The 20,245-nt window shown below is 38.3% G+C and overlaps 1 protein-coding gene across 1 annotated transcript in view; it reads left to right on the forward strand.

The window, feature by feature from the left end:
• Window positions 1-412: 412 nt before the first annotated feature.
• GNPTAB (N-acetylglucosamine-1-phosphate transferase, alpha and beta subunits) overlaps window positions 413-20,245 on the forward strand; it is a gene marked incomplete at its 5' end in the record, with an annotated part of 37,374 nt that continues 17,541 nt past the window's right edge. The window contains 9 exons of the mRNA XM_010074080.1: window positions 413-552; window positions 2,513-2,554; window positions 3,292-3,497; window positions 4,187-4,251; window positions 4,513-4,647; window positions 14,893-15,054; window positions 16,663-16,842; window positions 17,940-18,110; window positions 19,806-19,929. Coding sequence (XP_010072382.1) covers window positions 413-552; window positions 2,513-2,554; window positions 3,292-3,497; window positions 4,187-4,251; window positions 4,513-4,647; window positions 14,893-15,054; window positions 16,663-16,842; window positions 17,940-18,110; window positions 19,806-19,929 — 1,225 coding nt within the window. The remainder of the gene's footprint in view (window positions 553-2,512; window positions 2,555-3,291; window positions 3,498-4,186; window positions 4,252-4,512; window positions 4,648-14,892; window positions 15,055-16,662; window positions 16,843-17,939; window positions 18,111-19,805; window positions 19,930-20,245) is intronic.

The raw sequence follows: 20,245 nt of genomic DNA on the forward strand, positions 1-20,245 counted from the left end.
CTGGCTCTGTGCAATTAAGTAACAGCAAATATGATTCAAGTCTTTATACTTCCTGCTGCCCTGTCTAATGTGATTGGTGAATTAAGGATGTGCCTGGATCCTGGTACTGATTTGAGAAATATTTTATGAGTTTGAAGGGGTTGGGTTATAGGTCAATGTCAATGAAATTTAGAACATATGGTTCAGATTTCATTTAGTTACTGAACTGTTATAGCCACTTTACGTCCCTTTTGATTTTATGTCTGCTGTTTTGTCAAGGGCTTGTATGTAATTAAGAGATGATATATACAGCTAAAGAGAAGCTTTTTGATTTGTCTTGTTTGTAGCCCAGACACCAAGTATTTCTGTTGTTAGACAGAAATTGCTGTCGTAGGATGCCACAAACACTTGTAGTATTAAACAGCTCATGTAGCTTTCATTCAAATTATGTAGGCTTTGTTTACCCATGCCGATTGATGTGGTATACACCTGGGTGAATGGCACAGATGTTGAACTGATCAAAGAATTGCAACAGGTCAGAGAACAGATGGAGGAAGAACAGAAAATAATGAGGTAATAATCTTATGTATTTTTTCCCTTTAACTGACAGCAGCAATCTAATGCAGTACTAGCCCTCTTTGTTTTTCTCCCATGTTACTCAACATGAAAATTCAAAGCACATTTTCTCACTTCTTCATTTGATTACTCTCAAAACTTTGTTTCAGTTCTACATTTATCTGTGAAGTACTGTCTAATCAGAAAACTGTTTACGATACAAAGCATGTTAATTTAAAGTAAATTAGGCTGTTCTGTCTTGAATTTGTAAAATGCCATGCAGAAAACTGTGCTTTGTGTATGTCATTTTGTATTGATTTCTATAGCTCAGTTTGTAAATAATAACAAAACTATATCTCAAATGTATAACCTCTTTTCATCATCTTCTTCCTCCTTATCTCTCCCCTCCCAGTTTTGCTTAATAGAATCCTAAGCATGTGTTTCTTAAAGGCTCATTTTTTAAAGTTAGATTTTTAGTCTCCCAAATGCTGAAACCGAGAAAGAGGAAAATAATTTATTCATGTTATAAAGGTATGAGTCAGCCTTGTAACTAAGGAGGGAAAGACGTGTGTTGCTGCATTTGGTGTTATAGATTGTGCTACACAGTTCTGCAGAATTACTGATCTAAGGCTTCAGACGCAGGCTGCTGCAGATACCTTGGATTGTGTCTTATAACCATTGATTTAGTTCTTAATAAGGAACTCAGTGGTGACGTGATCTGTTTTGGCCAGAAAAAGATGCTAAATGGAAGAACAAGTCTGTATTTTAAGGGTTGTAATAATTTAATTCAGACTAATCTCAAATCCAGGAGTGAGCAGATTGATCTGATTTTTAGCATGTTATGGCTTTCAGTTCAGGTACCACTGACAATGTGATCCCAAGTGAAATTCTGGATCTTTGTTTTGCTACCTAAACAATGAAAATATTATTCAAACTTTAAATCTATTAAGTTTAAACATCTTAAACATAGACATGGTCTCTGTTCTGAAAAGCTTTCAAACGTATACTAATTTTTTCCTAGCAATTCATATAGAAAATGTTAGTGGTTTTAGCTTTGTCATCACTTATGCTGTGATTCCCATTTTACAAAGGGAAAAACATATATTGTTTTTTTTCCCATATCTCTGATTTGGAAAGTTGATATCAAGCTTATGAGTAAAACTCATGCCCATGCCACATTCATTATCTACAGGAGCACCTGCTTCTCTCCCTTGTAGATAACTTCTCTCGTACTTTGAAATGAGCACTATTACAAAAAGAGCTGTTTCATGGGATCGATAACTGCAGAAGACAAAGGCAAAGATGCCTGTAAATCTCTGCTAATTAATGTACTGCATTGTAATTTGTATTGCATAGCAAAACTTAGTTGTAACTTTCTTGTTGATATGCATGAATTGATCTAGTCGTGGTCCAGGTGCTTTACTCTTCACTGGGAGAGAGTAGCTTGATGGATGGTGGTTCTCTTTTTGTTGGTGTGTGTAGAAGGGTGCCCTTCTGATATTATTATGATTTGTCATCAGCACTGCACTACCTTTACATTAATCCTCATTAGATTCCACATGCACATGGTCAATGCATGATAGATGATGATTTTATCAGAATATAAACAGCAAAGTCAACCTAGTTTCAGGTGACTTCATCCTGCTTTCTTACCAGTGCTTTTCATATCAACAGCAGTTTCATTAAGTAATCCAATAATAACCCATGAAAGTCCTGTCAGCAAGAAGAGTCCTGCCACCACAACCCTCAGCACAACAAAGAATTTTTGAGCTACACTGCACAAGGGTGAGCAGTGAGGGGCACGTGTGTCACCTGTGCTTACTTTGGCAAAGCCAATGGCCAGGCTTTGGCAGTTTTGTGGCTGGGTTATCGATGCTTTCACAACATATCCTTGACTCAGTTAGCAGTCTGAAATTAGACTAAATTCCTTACTGTGAACTCGGTGTTATTTAATGTAGTTGTTTTAATTTTGTAATAGGGAAATCCTGGGAAAGAATGCAACAGAACCAACAAAGAAGAGGTGAGTTTTTGTAGCTTTGGGCATAAATTGTAATAAATTATATCCTGTTTGTTAGCTGAAAGCAGGTGCTGGTTGGGGAGATTGGTTTTCTGTAGCCTGTGCATGCATGCTTTCCTTCTATGTCACTTCAAGAAAAGTTGACAGCATGATAATATGTGTTGAATGAAAGTAATGTTAAGGGAAATATGAGTTTCTTAAAATGTGACAATTTCTGAAGTTCAGAAAGTATATCCTTGTCACTGGTTAGGCATAGTTCCTATTCCAAGTGTAGATTTTTAATGCATATATACCTGGAGTTTTATAATTCAAAAACATGAAAAATTTTTCAACCTTGCTTTCATCTGCCATTTGTATACATGGCACTGCAAGTAATTGTCTGTGGAGCATCCAATCCGCTTGTGCCTCTGTGCTGCCAGGAAGTGACAGAGCCTGATCTGTCCCATCCTTCATTTGGCTTGGGTTTTCTGCTGTTTAGAGATCTTTGTAAGGTCTCCTCCATGGGCAAAGTTTGTAATCTTGGAAACTTTTGACAAAACAATTATGGGAATTAACTAAACTGTAGCAGTCAGATATTTGCCTTCTGCAGCAAAATAAGTATTTTCTTAGTAAGTCCCCCCTGCCCCAGTGTTAGAAATAATTTATCAGATGTCAGAAAAATATCTCTCATTGCATCTAACATTGTTTATTGTCTTAAATTTTCTACTAACGTTAAGTATTCTTTTGGTATTTTGCTATAGTGAGAAGCAACTGGAGTGTTTGCTGACACACTGTATCAAAGTGCCAATGCTTGTCCTGGATCCTGCGCTGCCTACCAATGTCACACTGAAAGACCTACCGTCCATTCATCCTGCTTTACAAGCTGCTAACAATATGTTCTTTGTAGCAAAACCAAAAAATCCTTCTACCAACGTGACAGTAATTGTTTTTGATAGTCCTAAGGATGGTAAGAACCTATTTGTCAGATTCCAAACAGTTTTCTAGAGGAAGATTTTTAGTAAGCTACTGTGAATTAGGTTTTTTGTCCTCCAATACTGACTCTGCCACTAATTTTCTGTTTGACTTTAGCAAGTCATTCAGTGTCTCTTGCCCTCAGTCTGTTCCTCTAAATGATGACATTAATGATACTGTTTGCTTACCTCCCAGACAACTCATTACAGATGATTAGAGTTTCATGCTTTAAAAGACTGTTGCAAAACAGATTTGATACTGAATCTGTGTTGCACTGATAATCTCAGAAGACTGAGGTTTAGACTGAGGATTATTAGTTTTAGAAATCCCCTTTTAATTGCTGTGAAGTCTAGTTTGAATATTGTGCAATAGCTTCTGCCCTTGCTCAAAGGATTGCATGTCTTAAAACAAAATTATCCATGTCTTCAGCATGTATAAGTAGGATCTTAGAACAGGTATGGGCTTCTTATTTTATTTAACATGTAGTGCCTGACCACCACCACCCACTAGCCCAACCACTGGTGTTTATTTTACCACCGAGAATTATTTACCAGTTATAAAGACAGCTCTTCGTGACACAGATATCCAAATCTTTTTAATTTGCCAAAGTGTATCTTGGTTACTAGAATACACAAAAGAAGCAACTTTCAGTTTTTGATTTGCAATTCATTTTATGTATTCTAGTTGAAGCTGCCCACTCTGGAATGTTAAAAGACAACAGCAAACAGATAGTGTGGAGGGGTTACTTGGTATGTACTTTTAACATCTGCTGATTAGCTTTAGTGTATGTTAAAATTGTTGTACACTTTTATAAAGTGCTTCTATGCTATTCTCTTTCAATAACTTGCATGTAGTAAGAAGTGAAAGCTTTTAAAATAGCCCTTATTTCAATTTTGAAGTTTAAGTGATGAAATATACACTATTAAATCTGTCGCCTGATGAAGGATTGACAGATAAATGTGAATTACTGTATGTTAGAAAATGTTTATACCTTATTTTCTTGTTTTTAGACTACAGACAAAGAAGTTCCAGGTCTAGTATTAATGCAAGACTTGGCCTTCCTTAGGGGGTTTCCAGCTACATTCAAAGAAACAAGTCAGCTACGAACAAAACTACCGGAGAGCCTGGCCTCTAAAGTAAAACTGGTAAGGGCCTGGAGGAAAGAGTAACTTATTTTTGGAATGGTTCACATACAGGATCTCACCCACCTAGGAGACTTAATGTTTCTGACAGTAATCTGTCTTTCTGTGTGACTCTTGTTTTTTTGAGTTGTGAGGAGTAATAAATAGTGACTCAAATAGTTGTCTTCAAAAGACCAACTGTCCATTCCGTGGCTGCAAGTTATTAGGCATTAGATTTGCTAGCCTGCAACTGATTAAAAAATACCAGCCTTTTCAGTTTCTCTCAGTCATTTGCTATAGGCTGTTGTCTTTCTGAAGTATATTATATCAATGGCTTGTTTAATGTGACAGAATTTTGTTTGTGTGGTTTCTTAGCTTTTTTCTTCCCTCTTTGCTTTTAGAAGAATTATCTTAATAGTAACAACCCTGGTTTGTTTCACAGCTGAATGCTGCATTTCTCTCTGCCAAGTACTCTGTGTGGTCTTCAGCAAGTTGCACTTCAACTTATCCACCTGCAAGGCAACAGTAGATCACAACTTGTGTGACCGTGCCATCCATTAACATTTCATGCCTCTATTCTCCCCTGATGTTTGGACATCTTTTCCAGTTACAGCCGGGCTTAACAGATAGGTAAAAGTTTCAAAAGTCTGTGAAAATCATTGGCTCATGTATTGGAGAGATCTGATTTGTGGTGTGAAAGGGGCTGAGGCCAGGGAGTTTTCAGAGGAGAAGGAGTTAGCAGGGATAAAGGGATGTCAGTCCATAGGTAGTCTGTCTTCATTAGTCTGATGCCCACCCGTAGGTTGTGCTAATTCCCGTTACAGCTTGTTCTTGGTGCTTGAATGAGCATGACTTCCTGTTGTCGTTTTGACCCTGGCTGGCAGCCCAACACCACAACAACCACTCACTCACCCTCCCGCCTCTCAGGGATGGGGGAGAGAATTAAATGGGTAAAGGGAAAAGAGACTTGTGAGTTAAGAACAATTTAATAACTAAACTAGAGTAATATTTAAAAGAATAATAATGATAATAATATATACAAACGAGTGATACACAGTGATACTGCTCACCACCCAATGACCAAGGCTCAGCCTGTTCCCGGCTAATGATCCTGGAGCAGGGAGAGTCCTGAAACTGCCATCCCACAATGGAGATAAGAGCCTGAGGTTCCAAGAGAGCAAGATGACTGTGAGAGAGGGGCAACCCAGAGGGAGACAACCCGGAGCAAGAAAGACTACTTCCAGATAGAGCCTTGTCTATATACTGGGCATGACATGCATGATATGGAATATACTATTGGCCAGTTTGGGTCTCGGTCCTAAACCTAAGGTCGAATCCTAGGCTAGCAACTGGGGCTGTGTTCCCTCCCAGCTTCTCCTGCACCTGCAGACACTGGCACAGAAGAGGAGCTGAAAAGTCCTTGACTGTCCTGGCAGCAACTATAAACATCAGTATGTTATCAGCCACCTTCTTCATAGCACAAATCCAAAACATGGCCTCTTATTAGCTACTGTGAAGAAAGTTAACTCTGTACCAGATGAAACCAGGACACTTCCTTTCCTTGTCTTTTTTTTTTTTTTTTTTTTTTTTTTTTTTTTTGTCAGGCTGGGTTAACAAATCATGCATTCTGCTATTGCAGAAACAATATTGTGTAACCCCTTTCATAGGCTGGTCACACTCCAAATTAATGCAAGCTGAATTTCTTCTTTCTTGTCTCAACTTGTGTTAGCAGGCTGTCTTAGAGTCTTTTCTGAAGTAAACATATTTGTGCATCTCTTCCTACACGGTCTTAAATAGCTTAATAGAGAGAGCTCTTAAACAGTTATTTAAGCTTAAGTAGCTCTTTTCTTTTGCCTTTGTTTACACCTCTAGTGTTATTTATAGAGAGTGGCTATGGCTTTTCCTAGCCTTTGTTTTACTAAGTTGATCAGGCAGTGCTCATCCTACCACATTGGCTCTCCATTCCTGTCATCCTTCTGACAGCACTTCCCTGCCACTTCCACTGTGTATTTGTCTGTCTTCAACATGACTGACTGGAGTTTTGTACAGCATTTCAAATGAGGTATCACCAGAACTTTTTACACAGTGAAGAATACCTAGTATGTACCTAACCCAAGGCCAGCAGACCATCAGAGACTTGCTGTGTGCTAGATTATGCTCAATGCAAACAGTGCTGCAACCATTTCTATGTGACCTCCCTTGCATCCTTCCACTGCTGTGTGTTGGTGCTGTTCATAAAAATTGTCTCTTGCTGTTATGAATCTGTTGTGGGTTTGTGTCAGTAATGGCAGATATGCTCTGGTGTGGCCAAGGCATCAGTCCTTCTGATTCTTAGTGGTGCATTGGTTAAATAGCACTGGATATTCATGTGGTCAATCTGCCAGTCTCTGCTTGTTTATATGCTATGGTGTGATGGTTTTGCCCTTGGCTGTGGGCCAACCCACACACCCATTCACTCAGTCCCCCCCCCAGCTGAGGATGGGGAAGAGAATTAAAGGGGTAAAGGGAAAAAAAGGACTCGTGGGTTGAGATAAGAACAATAAGAATAATATTGAAAATGATAGTATATACTAATATATGAATGAGTGATACACAGTGATGCTGCCCCCCCACCTGATGACCAAGGCTCAGCCCACTCCTGGCTAACGATCCCAAAGCAGGCAGAGTCCCGAAATCGCACTCACAGAACGGAGATAACAGTCCGAGTGTCCCAGACCGAGAGCTGACCAGGGTGGAGAGCGAGAGCTGACCAGGGTAGGGGGGGGCAGGGCCTTGGGAGAGCGACAACCTGGAGCGAGATGACCCGGAGCAAAAGAGATCTGGAACCAAAAAGGGCCGATCTTCCGGAGGATCCTCACCTATATACTGGGCATGACGTGTATGTTATGGAATAGATTATTGGCCACTTTGGGTCTCAGTCCTGAACCTAAGATCAAATCCTGGGCTCCTAACTGGGGCTGTGCTCCCTCCCAGCTTCTCCTGTTTGCAGCCAGCCAGAGAAGCTGAAAGACCTTGTCAGCCACATAAACATAACTTTTTATCAGTTTTCTTCTGAGCACAAGTCCAAAACACAGCCTCTCGCTAGCTATTATGAAGAAAGTTAACTCTGTCTCAGCTTAACCCAGGACATATGGGTATTTTTAAATTGTTTTAAAGAAATGCTATTTACTGTAGAGAAATGAGATTGTTATGTGACAGGAGATGTTACTTGAAAGTAGCTTTGCTGTGTGCTACTGAAGAACATTTTCACATGTTCTTCATTTCAAGTTTGCGTGAGGAGCATTGTTGGTTGAATGCTTCCTGACTTTGAGCAATCTGAAGAATCTTCTTTGAGTGCGGGTTCATCCATTTGGGTTTGGAGCCTTTCCTAGTTCCTCGCCACAGGTTAAGTTAGAGGTTCCTGATAGTTTAACACATTTAGCTTAATAAAGCTGAAGAGCTCAGAATACCTTTGGCGTCAATTACCAGCTCTTTTCATTTGTTGAACTTGCCCTTTAGCATTCAAGAAATTTAGTAAGAAGGGTGTTTTTTTTCCCCTGTTTCAATTTAAAATCAATTAGTTTATATTTTCCTGACCTAGGGTTGTTCTCTAGGAGCAGCTCTTCTGAAACGTTCTCATTAATTACCCAATTGGTGTTTGAAATAATATTGCCTCTATCAGTTGAAAGATTATTTGATGGAAAAGAAATGTTTGCTTCCACCTCTGGGAATATGTTGGAGCGCCATCCTAGGCAATCTTTCTTCTCTAGTCAAACATCATAGATACAAGCTCTCATAGTGACATAGTTCTGAGGAATGTTCCCCCCTCAAACAATATTTGGAATCTTATTTTCTGTCCCTTAGCATATGTTGCTTTATGCTCTTTTTTCCAAAATGATTTTGACTTAAATCAGTTTTTTTATTCATAGTACCTTACGTTTTTTTTTTTTTTTTTTGAGTTCTGATGCCTTGTATCATTAACACTTGATGTTCCTTTGTCAGAGTAATTTCTGTGTGTCTTTCCTGGACCCTTCAGGATCTTTCTGTCCTAGGTGTTGTACCACCTTCTCTTCTTCTCTATGATGTCTGGTTTGATGTCTTGTACTAATATTTTGCTGCTAAAAAATACTACTTTTAGTGTAAGAATACCTGTTGTTGTGGAGGGGGGTTCTCTTTTGTTTTGGTTTTTTTTTTTTTTTTTTTCCTTGTTCCCTAGCTCTCCCCAGCTACTTTCTAACTTCATTAGTTGTGGTTATTTCTCTAGTTGCATTATCTAACTGTTGTTCAAGTCAGTGTTGATGGTTTTTTTCCATAATACAGCTGTGTGGATTTTTGCTTCCAACACTGAGTTCATAATCCTCTCTAGGATTTCTGCTGTAAATCTGTTGAACATAGACCTTATTCTTAGACTAGTTTGTGTCTCTTGTGCTGTAAGAGAGACCTTCCATCTTTCATGGACACTTTGGAAAAATGAAATACCGAGATTTCTCCTAATTACTTTTAAGCAATCTGGTTTTTTTTTTTTCTTTTTTTTTTTTTTTTTTTTAGTTATCTTGTGGTTTTAAGACTTGTGGAGCAATTCTGCATGGACCTTAATTTTTAGACTGCAGTAATTATATTTTTTATCAGATGATCCTTTTCGTCATCTTTTTTCCATTCCAGTAGGATCTCCTAGCAGTATTGCTCCGACAAAAACATGATGGATGGATTCTTTCTGTGTTTCATTCTACTTCTCATGTCCAAGCATCTGGCTAATCTGTTGTCTGTATCCAAGCTGATCACTAGCTTAACTCTTTACCGAATCTTAAAAATACTGTAGTTTCTCTGTGTTTTTGCATTGCTGTCCAGATGAACATAAAGGCTACATATCTGGGGTGTCTTAGATATGTTTCCCATCTCCTGGTCTGCTTTTGATAGAATCATAGAATCATAAAGGTTGGAAAAGACCTCAAGGATCATCAAGTCCAACCGTCAACCCCACACCACCTAACTCACTAACCCATGTCCCTCAGCACCACATCTACACGTTTCTTGAACACCTCCGGGGATGGTGACTCCACCACTTCCCTGGGCAGCCTGTTCCAATGCCTAATCACTCTTTCAGTGAAGAAATTTTTCCTAATATCCAGCCTAAACCTCCCCTGGTGCAACTTGAGGCCATTTCCTCTTGTCCTATCACTTGTTACTTTAGAGAGGCCAGCACCCACCTCATTACAACCTCCTTTTAGGTAGTTGTAGAGAGTGATAAGATCTCCTCTCAGCCTCCTCTTCTCTAGACTAAACAACCCCAGTTCCCTCAGCCGCTTCTCATAAGACCTGTGCTCCAGACCCTTCACCAGCTTCGTTGCCCTTCTCTGGACCTGCTCCAGCACCTCAATGTCCTTCGTGTGGTGAGGGGACCAAAACTTTTAGGAAGAGACATCCCATGCCTATTATCTTTCTACATCATGTTTCCCTGCCCTGTCTTGGTTTTGTTTTTCGCCTTGTCATCAGTCGTGTCATCCAGTTGATCACAAATTTTTCTGTTTGTGGTGGTTCTCTTTTCCTTGGTGTGTTCTTATCTTTGTGTAAACAGTATCATTGTGATCAACTCATTACCTCTTCTGAAGAACAGCTCTTCTGCAATTTGGTTGGTGTATCTCTGTACAAACAACTTTTCTTGGGTATCCATAGCATTCTGCCATTTCACCATCCAGTTGCTATTGTTGTCTTTGTTTCTTTTCCTGGTGATGGATGCTTTAGAACAATTAAGTTGGGCTTATTGTACCCTGTGTCGTTGTAGCAGCAGATTCTTCCCCAAGCAGTTCTCTATTCTTGATAGCAGCAATCTATTTATGTTATACCTGCAATGGAATGTACAAGTGTAAGACATGTTTTATTTGCAAGGATGAACATTTTTACATATCAAGTGTGGATGAGGTTGTTTCTATAGAATCCTTTACTAAGATCCTAGCTCAGAATCTCTTCTTCATTCAGTGGATGTTGTAGGTGGGTACTTACGGTAAACATAACCAAGTGTAGTTTTCTCCTTACCAAAGAGAGACATGCTAGGTTAATATTACAGTTAAGTGGAAAAAAGGTTGTTTATTTACAGTCTGCACTGAAATTTGCAGCAATACCTTTGCTGTTATCACTTCTGGAATCTAAAGTCTGTGGAGTGGTGAGAGATGTCTGGTGGGGAAGAGGAAAGTTGCACCTGAGTTTTCAGTCTAGACTTCTGTCTTATAGCTGCCTCCTGATGCTTAATGGGTTTCTGCATGCTCTAAGTGGCTGTTTCTTAGTGCAATGCTGGAAGTAAAGAAATAAGAATAAAACAATTCAACAATGCTGCTATTAGAAGGGAAGAAAGGTGAGAAAGGGGGGGGTGTAGCTGTTGGTGTGTTTATGTTGAATGCTGGTAATGCTGCTTTAATAGGATTGCTTTAGTTTGGATCCAAAAGTGATTTCAATCTAACAAAGGGAACTAAAAATTGCTTGGACATCTAAGCCAGCTGTTTCTTGTTCTAAAAGTCCAAAAATCTCTGAGAAATGCAGCTGAGCTCAACTAGAGGGGGTTAAATTGTAAAGATTTCTAAGGTGAATTACGTATGTTACGATCTACTGAAATTTTGTACTTATGGCCTGCACTGTAATGTAATGATATGGAAGTTTATTTCCAGATGAAAGGTAAGCAGCAGTGTGTCTGCTGATCACATTTGTTGTTCTAAGTTGTGTGTGTTATGACAGATATGGTTGAAAATTACATTTGGCTACTTTCTATTTTCCACGCTTTCTTAACAGTGCGTTAGTGAGCCACTAGATGGAGGTGTTACTCTGGTTGTGCAGCTCGCTGCTGCTAAGACATGTTTTTAAAGGCTGTTGAGATGTTACGTTGTACCTATACATGAAGAACAACAACTGTAATTTTTTTTTTTTTTTACTTTTCCTTTCCCTGTTTCGCTACATTTCTAAGGAAAACTATCATTGTTCGGACTAAAAGAGATGCTTGTGGCTTAAAAACTAGCTAGTGATGTAAAGACTGACAAAGGAAGGATTGAAAGGGCAAGGGGATTTGATTTGATATTTGGTTTTTGAGGATATCATGCTGTCTTGGGTCAGGGCCACCGCATCCCAGCTGGACACAGGACACATGCTAACACTGTTTCACTGAAATAGTATACAGTATTGAAAATTTTTGGAGAAAGGTGACTTTCCTTCAAGTCACTTTTGTTAATATCCTGATTGCTTCAGGGAAAACTGAGAGCTTGCAGATCTCCTTCCTTTGCAAAATATTGTTTCCTCTTTAACCTGCATGCACGCACATATATGCCTATGTGGACAAGTTATGGTGGAAACTAAGGGCTGTAATATGTCTTAATGACCTTGTCTTACTAATGAAAGAAAATCCACATAGGAACCTACAGGCACAGTGATGCTGGGTGTTTGCTGTCCTCACTGCCTTGAGGGTGGGGGGTCTGGGATTCTTACTGCTGCTCATGTCAGTGTTGATGGAGCAGACAGGTGGCTTCAGGAATTGGTGTTGCATGTTCACACAGATGTAATTAAGTAAGCTCTGTAGAAAAAAAAAAAGCCCAAAACTAAGGCATTGCATTGGTTTTGGCTCTGAGATGACCCTTGTACTAGTTACCTTGTGAAGCGAATTTGATAAAATTGTAAAGACAACACTATTTCATATTTATAAAGCTTTTTGTAACTCTTTAACAGAGCACATGCCTCCCCCTTCCCTTGCTGTGTAGGCATATGAGTTTTCCCGGTATCCACACTGGAGTGTGAAAAAGGCAGCATCTGATTTCCTTAACAGTCAGCTTTGTCCATTAAGAAGATAAAGGATGATAACTTAAAGACTGGTTAAGAGTTCCATCTCAGAAAAAAATATGCTCTTGAGGCCTCTTGCCTTGAGAATGTGGAAATTAAAATGTTTACCTCTGGGGGTAGCTTAGCCCATCTGGCCTGCCTCCTAGTCAAGTAAGCCTAGGCATTGCCAAACATGCTGGCTCCAAAGGAGAACCTGCATTTACTGTTGCCTGTTGGGGAGAACACAGTTTTCCTGTCGTATGTTCAAGTGCATGATAATAATGTGCGTGGGTGGTGGTCTGTGCATGTGCCTACACAGTGTCTTCTCAGCCTGCGTGTGTTAGAAGCAGAGGTCTGCCTGATCACGCTAACTCTGTGCATCTGCCTGCTTGTTTCTTTTTTCACAATACCTTTGGAACTGCTGGCCTGTTTTGTCAGGATGAAGATGATATCTAGAAGATAATGTTTCAAGGGAATGGGCAATCTCATGCGTCCCCACTGAGAGGAGGATAATACCTGTGAGACGTCAGAAAATCTGCTAGGGGAGAATTCCATTTTGAATATACCAGGAACAAAATGCTCTGAGCAGAGCTTGCAATTTCTTAGAATCTAGTTAGTTATGTCACCAGGTAACTCCACTGAAATCTAGCTTTATTGATAGCTCTGCGTATGAAAAGACTTGTTTCTTAAAAAAGGCATTGGTAGGAAAAAAAACACTGATGTAATAATCTGTTCAATGTAGGGGTTATTTTAGCTCTGATGCTGAGCAGTGGAGCACGTTTTTCCGCTACTACTTGTTTGTGCTTGGACTGTTACATATTTAAAAACCTTGAGCATATATGCTGTGTTAGCGGGGAGGAAAAAGGGGAGTGTTTGTAATGAATCTAGCTAGGAATCAGTAGTACAGGTACGTATTTTGTTGACCTTGGTGGAAACAAATTGAAACTAAATGTTCTAAAATGCTTTCAAAGCTCTAGAATGGCAATATTTTTGGTTTGTTATACATATGTTTTAAATGACAGATTCTAAGGGACTGTGTGACACTGTTGTATTCCTAAATAGAGCACATACCCTCTGATGGCAGCTTTGCAATCTGTAGCATTTCGATATCGATATTTTTGGAGGTTGCTAGCTGCAGTCCGTAACTATACCTCAGCCATTTAGCTACTGAAGCCATCCTTTCCACCCGTAGGTTCAGATGATTCCCTGGAAGGTCTGAGATTTATCAGATTTTTTTAATGGCAGGCATCATAAGTCAGGCTGAAAGATCTCAAATAGCATATGAGTCAAGGCATCAACAGCTTTAAAATGTCACAAGTGGGACAGCTGGTCTTGCTAAGGGAAGGGATGCTAACTCGGTGACAAGTGTTTTAAAATGAGCAGAAAGTGTCATTTAAAAAAATAAAGAAAAAAATAACTTAAGGGTATTATGAAATAAACTATGGTTTTGAGTTTTCAAACATGACAGTATTCAGATTTTGTTAATTGTTTTTACAGATCTTATGTAAATGATAATCTGGTAAATGTGCTTATTTGTCCTATGTCGCATGAAGGAAGGAAAAATAAGCATAAAATTTAATAAATATTTTTAATGATTAACTACATTTATTCTCAGTCTGACTGCTGAATGCATGAGCTTGGAGAATCAAAGTACAGTTCTGCTTTTATCTTGTTTGTGTCAGCTTCTGCTACTTGATAAGGTAAACACAGCATTTATTGGGTTGTGCTGTATTTTCAGTGAAATGTGTTGGTGCCCTGCAATTTGTAAGCTACACTAGCTGTTAAAGAGGGCATGTAGTGCAAGCCCCTTCTTATCCTGTGCATTATGAAATCTGATATACAGACTTACTCGTGGCAAGAGATAAAAACAGTAAACAGATCAAACAGTCCCCAACTAAGAAATGACCTTAACAGCATATTGGCAACCATCATTAAGGACTTGGAGACCCACATGGATTAGTTCTGGAGCCCTTTGTATCTCAGGTTTCTGAGCTGTAGGTTGATCTGTAAACCATTCTGAAAATTTCACGCTTCTGACAGCAACGATGAATTGGTGGCCTTAATTTTCTGAGAAAAGCATTGCTTGATAAAGCTGGAAAAAAAGTTTGATTCTTTCAGTCATATAATAAAATTTTAATAAAATATTAATTTTGTTATTGGGGGTGGGAGGGAATGAATGGGGACTTAATATTCGCTTATTCCAGACATATCTATAGCATGGACAGCTTTAGTGTTGCTGGATCATTGTGTAAAGAGACATTTTCTTTGGAAAGTGAAAATTATGCATCTAGAAATGCTCAGTATCCTTAAATGTTGTTCATTTCCCATTTTACTACTCTTTTTTGTGTTCTTACAAAATTGTAGTTCTTTAAAAAACATTGTTTACCAGTCACTCTTATTAGTAACTCCGCTAAGAAAAATAAAACAAAAAGATGGAATTGGCAAAGGAAGAGTGCTTCTGTGGGTGCATGCCAGAAACCTTCTCTGCTTGTATAGTTGCAGCTCTATTCAGAAGCCAGCGTGGCTCTCTTGCAACTGAATAACCCTAAGGGTTTCCAAGAACTGAGCAAGCAAGCAAAGAAGAACATGACTATAAATGGAAAAGAACTGACGCTTAATCCTGCTTATTTACTATGGGACCTCAGCTCTGTCAGTCAGGTAGGTGAATTCCGTTAGAGCATGTAAAGGTTGTAGTATTTAAAAACTGAAAGTAGATGCTAACTAGTCAATGACAAGATATATGGGATTTTTTCCGGAAGCTTGGAAGTGTTAAGAATCCAGTATTTATTATGTTGTAAGGAAACATCACAAGAACACTCAAATTCTGAAATCAAAGATGAAGGATCAAACAGCGTGACATGTAATTTAAATTCTCATGATCTCCACTAAGTGAAAAATTTTGCTCTCTGCACATGTTCTGATAAAGTTGTATGCAGTGAAGTCCTGAACGGCTTAACTGATACTGACTGGCACATAAGCAGGCTGCTTGTGTCAGGGGAGACAGAGGGCTTTATTAACGAACATTATTATCTCCCTCAATATTTTTCGTAGTTATTTTTTGCTTTGTAGTATTATATATGCTAAGCAAATGCTAATTACTTCTCTTCCAAAAATTTTTGAAGACCTGAAATACAGATGTCTGTGAGGAAAGGAGGTTTACTTCGAATGCTTTTGATATAAGGACAGATGTTTGGTTTAGCAAAAGGAAATAAAATAACAAAGTGTCTGTTTCAAGATAAGATCTTCTAAAATATTGGGTTTTTTCTCCTGATAGAATTTATGTCAAGAATGTCAAGAAGCATGGTAAAATAAATATGCCCTCTCCAGGAAAGCTTGTAGTCTGTCTTTGTATCCCATGAACCTGGCTTTTGGAGAACTTTTCCTTGTTAATACAAACCGTGAACTCAAAGTTTATACTTCCCCATGTTGAAATTATGCATTATTTTGTAAATGGGCACCTAGCCAATGAATGCTGCTGTTGCTGAAATGTTCTCAGTTGTTATGTTTTTGAGAATGTCTAAGCTGTGTTACTGCACATAGTAGAAAAGGAGGAGACTTATTTACAGTGTGTAGAATGTGCAGTAATTGTTAAACATTCACATTATTCTTGAGTTTCCTGTTTTGGTTGGGCATACTTCTTCTAGAAATGTTCCTTTCAGGCAGCCTTAATTATTGTTTTTAGAAGAGGTCATTAAGTTCTCATAAATGGGAAAAAAAACATAATAAAAGAACAGGGGACAGTTGAAGAGCTGCTGCTACATCATGACACTTCCACTGTATCTATATCGGGTAGTTTTTATGTAAGTCTTGTGATGCAATGTACTTGGAAGGCCCCAGCCTCTTAAAACTGGATTTCTGAAAGGTGATGTTACAGATTTGAAAAGCAACTTGGCTTTTAATCAAGATCAGGAAATAATTGAGACTAATAATCCAGAAAAACAGGAGGTATGTTTTTTTTCTGGGGCTCTTTCTTCAAGAGCCGTGATCACACAAGGCACTGTCATCTTGTAGTGTGGTCAGCAGACATCCTAATAATACCGGGTGGTCAGCCATTGACATGAGAAGATTGTATTGTTCACCTTGATAATTCAGAAGAATATGATCTTTTAGAAGAATAATGGTACTTGATCAGTGTACTTTTTTTTTAATGTCTAAGTTCTCAAATGCTTATGCACCCATATGCTAAAGCACACTGTTGTTGCCTAGCTGGATCAGAACTTGAATGTTCTGTTTGAAAGCTAAGAAAGAATTTTTTCCTCTTTATAGTCTAAACAGGATGAAGATATTTCTGCCAGCCGTTTTGAAGATAATGAAGAGCTGAGGTACTCATTACGATCAATAGAGAGGCATGCCCCTTGGGTACGACATATTTTCATTGTCACTAATGGGCAGATTCCTTCCTGGCTTAACCTGGATAATCCACGGATAACCATAGTGACACATCAGGTAAAATCCGAACAAAAAAAAGCCAAACAAAAAACTCTGACAAAAACCCCAAATAAAGAAAAATGCCAGCATGAAAGTGCCATTGCTGAAGATTCAGTGTTTGTTTGGAAATGCAGTTATCATTTCTTTCAACTAAAGGCTGCATTTATTTGGAAAGTAGAAGTGACCACCTCTTCCCTGTCTCACCTGTGGTTTTGTTAAACCCCAATATGTATTTGTATTTTGGCTAAGTAAATAACTGAATATGTATCAGCCCTTCATTTAGTCCACCTTTCCAAATACTGAGGCTTCAGCTAGTGTATACCTCAGTCTAATTTCCTTATTAAGTCTATTTATAAGAAATCTGGGGAGAAGAAAATGTAATCTGAACCCATAAACAATCTCTCAGGACCAGTAATAACCTAATAAGGTTGCATTGAGACAGGATGGATTACAAATACTTGAAATAAGAAGATGGCTACAAAAAAGTAGCTATGCATTCTAAAAAGTTTATTTAAAAAGACAAAAGGAATCCTTCAAGCTTCCTGAATAAGTGAAACAAAAATACTCTAGTAGCTTCTTGTTACGAATTTGGGAGTAATTTTGGTATCTGAACATGCCATAGGAGCCCTGAGCAACCTAAGTGGTAACAAGATACTAATTCAATTTCTGTTGCTGTCTGCTTGTGAAGTTACTTGAAAGAGATGGAAGGATTTTTTGAATGCTGGAACAGGTTCAACTTGCTTGAAACTTCGTGCAGCCTGTACTGCATGAGAAGTATAAATATGTATATGCTGGGCCTCATCCAGTACCCAGTGAAAGAGAAGTTTGTGTCTTTGCATTGAACCAGGTGTGGTTTCTTAGTTAAGCAGTGGACTTGGAAATGGTTTTGTGGGAGGAAAATGAGATAGCAAAGTTTTTCTTTTTTGCTAAAATATTTTAACCTTTTTTTTTAATCTGTCTTTCATATCCTTCCTTGTTCTTGATGAAACTCTTTTTCTAGTAGATAAGTATCAAATATATCTGATGTGCCTGACCTTTTATGGTGTGGGGTTTTTTTTTTAATTTATTTTTGCCTTCTGAAGCGGTTTTGGGTTGTTGGGGCTTTTTTGTTTTAGGAAATATTTCAGAATGTGAGCCACTTGCCTACCTTCAGTTCACCAGCCATTGAAAGTCATATTCATCGTATCAGTGGCCTCTCTCAGAAGTTTATCTATCTCAATGATGATGTTATGTTTGGGAAGGATGTTTGGCCTGATGATTTTTACAGTCACTCCAAAGGTCAAAAGGTAAGCCATTATAAAAGGACTTTTTTACCAGAAGTAGATGTAAAACTTTTCTATGCTAATATAATAAAAAATAAATACTACTTTGAAAGGGAGAGCAAATTAAGAAAATTTCCCCTTGTTCCTTGCTCCCCCTTTTACCTCTATAGGTTCATTATTCTTAACTAGACAATTGCTAGCAAAGGTGCAGGGTGGGGAGGGCTCTGTCTTTTTTTGTGCATGTGCTGTGTTGACGTTTGGGTTGCAGAATTACTTTTATTCACGTTCACTCACAGGTTTCTGGCAGTATAATGGTTCTCTGTCAGGCTTCACGCTGTAGTTTATCAGTGTGGTTTTCTAATTCTCCCACTTTCTGTTGGAGCACTGGAAAGACTGATGTGCTGTTTGGCAGCTGTCAGTCTTCCCTCCTTTGTAAATTCTTTTTATTTAGTGGGAAATGTTCAGAACAAAACAGAATCAATTCTTCCATGGAAACATTTGAGGTCAGATGACATTCAAGCTGGTCTAATATTAAAACTTACCATTAATTGTTCCATATACCCACAATATCTTTGCCCAATCTATATATAATCATATGTATGATTATTTACTAAAAGATATGCTATTGCATGTTCATGTACATCAAGTAACTCAGTTTTTCAACAAACCTAGTATCAACAACTGGGGTTAAGCAAAGAGAGCAGGCCGAGGAAACATTAGCAGTAGTCATGTATAAAGGCTCTGGTTGCCAGCAAAATTTTCATCCATGAGCTTGATCTACAAGAGTGACATGGAGGAAAAAATTAAGATTTATATTGATTATATTAAAGCAGTGGGTAAACAAGACACTGGAGACCACTGAATGAAACACTTCCTGTAGGCAGATGTGCACACACGCAGAAGAGTTGTACAAAATTAGTTTAAGCTACCCTAAAATTACTGTTTTGGTACTCGAGGGTGCTAGGAGGCTTTCAGTTGTTTTAAATCTTTAAGGACGTAGGCATATAATTGCAAAATCATATTGTTATTGCATTTCTGCTGTTCTTCAGTTATTCTTTACAGTTGTGATGATAAAGTCAGCTTAGGTGCAGTGTTGTTTGTGATAACCTGATCAGCAAGTGTTTCAGTAGGAAAAGTGCTGCTAGAGTTTTGAAACAGTAAGGCCTAAAGGAAAATGTGTGTGGTTTTTAATGTCTCCCCAGTTGAAAATACACACACCCACACACTTTTTTTCATCTTGGCAATTCTTAGAATTATTTAAGTCATAGAGGATCAGATGCTTCAGGGATTATGTTTGATATGTGCTGCCTATCTCATGACTGGTTAGCAATGAAGAAACATTTTGAGTCAGGAGAACAAGTAAACTGCAGAGATATTTCAGAGTTTAAGCCCCCCCCCCCTTCTTATCTGATAAAAGATAAAATATTAATTTTTATTGGAATATAGGTTGTGGAATTAAGATTTGGAAAGTCCTGCTTTCTATTTCTGGCCATTGCTGCCTTGCTGTATGGCCTTGGGAATACTTCAGTTCTTCCTTCTGTTTGAAAGGGATAACATTTACTTCACAGGTGATAAGGTTTAAATGTGGTTTCTAAAGCTTTGTGAATAGTTAAGGCACTATACACAGGGAGGAATTATTTTAAGTCTCCGTATTCCAAGAAACAAGGTAAGTTGACTTGTATTTGCCAGTCCTTGTCTCAGACTGTAATGTTGTTCCAGGTTTACTTGACTTGGCCTGTGCCAAACTGTGCGGAGGGATGTCCTGGCTCATGGATTAAAGATGGTTACTGTGATAAAGCCTGTAATAACTCAGCATGTGATTGGGATGGAGGTGATTGCATTGGTAAGACAGCAATGTTAGATTTAGAAAAAGTGAACTGTTTGTTTTTTGTTATAAGAATAATTCTGTAATTTGTCATTCTCCTATAACTACAAAATTTGCCTTCTTTGATAATAATAAAAAAGTTGGCTTACAGATGAAAAACTTATTTCTTGCAAAGTACAAATTTCTATGGAAAGTAACGGCAAATAATAGGGCATAAGAAAATATTTGTGTACCAAATTTGACTAGCTGGAGGGATGGGTTTGGAAATTAAAATTATTATATACTGTTGTACAATATATATACAATCTTATCTATTATTTGGACTTAGAATCCA

The sequence above is a fragment of the Pterocles gutturalis genome, unplaced genomic scaffold, assembly GCF_000699245.1.
Source record: "Pterocles gutturalis isolate BGI_N339 unplaced genomic scaffold, ASM69924v1 scaffold3202, whole genome shotgun sequence".
Lineage (NCBI taxonomy): Eukaryota > Metazoa > Chordata > Aves > Pterocliformes > Pteroclidae > Pterocles > Pterocles gutturalis.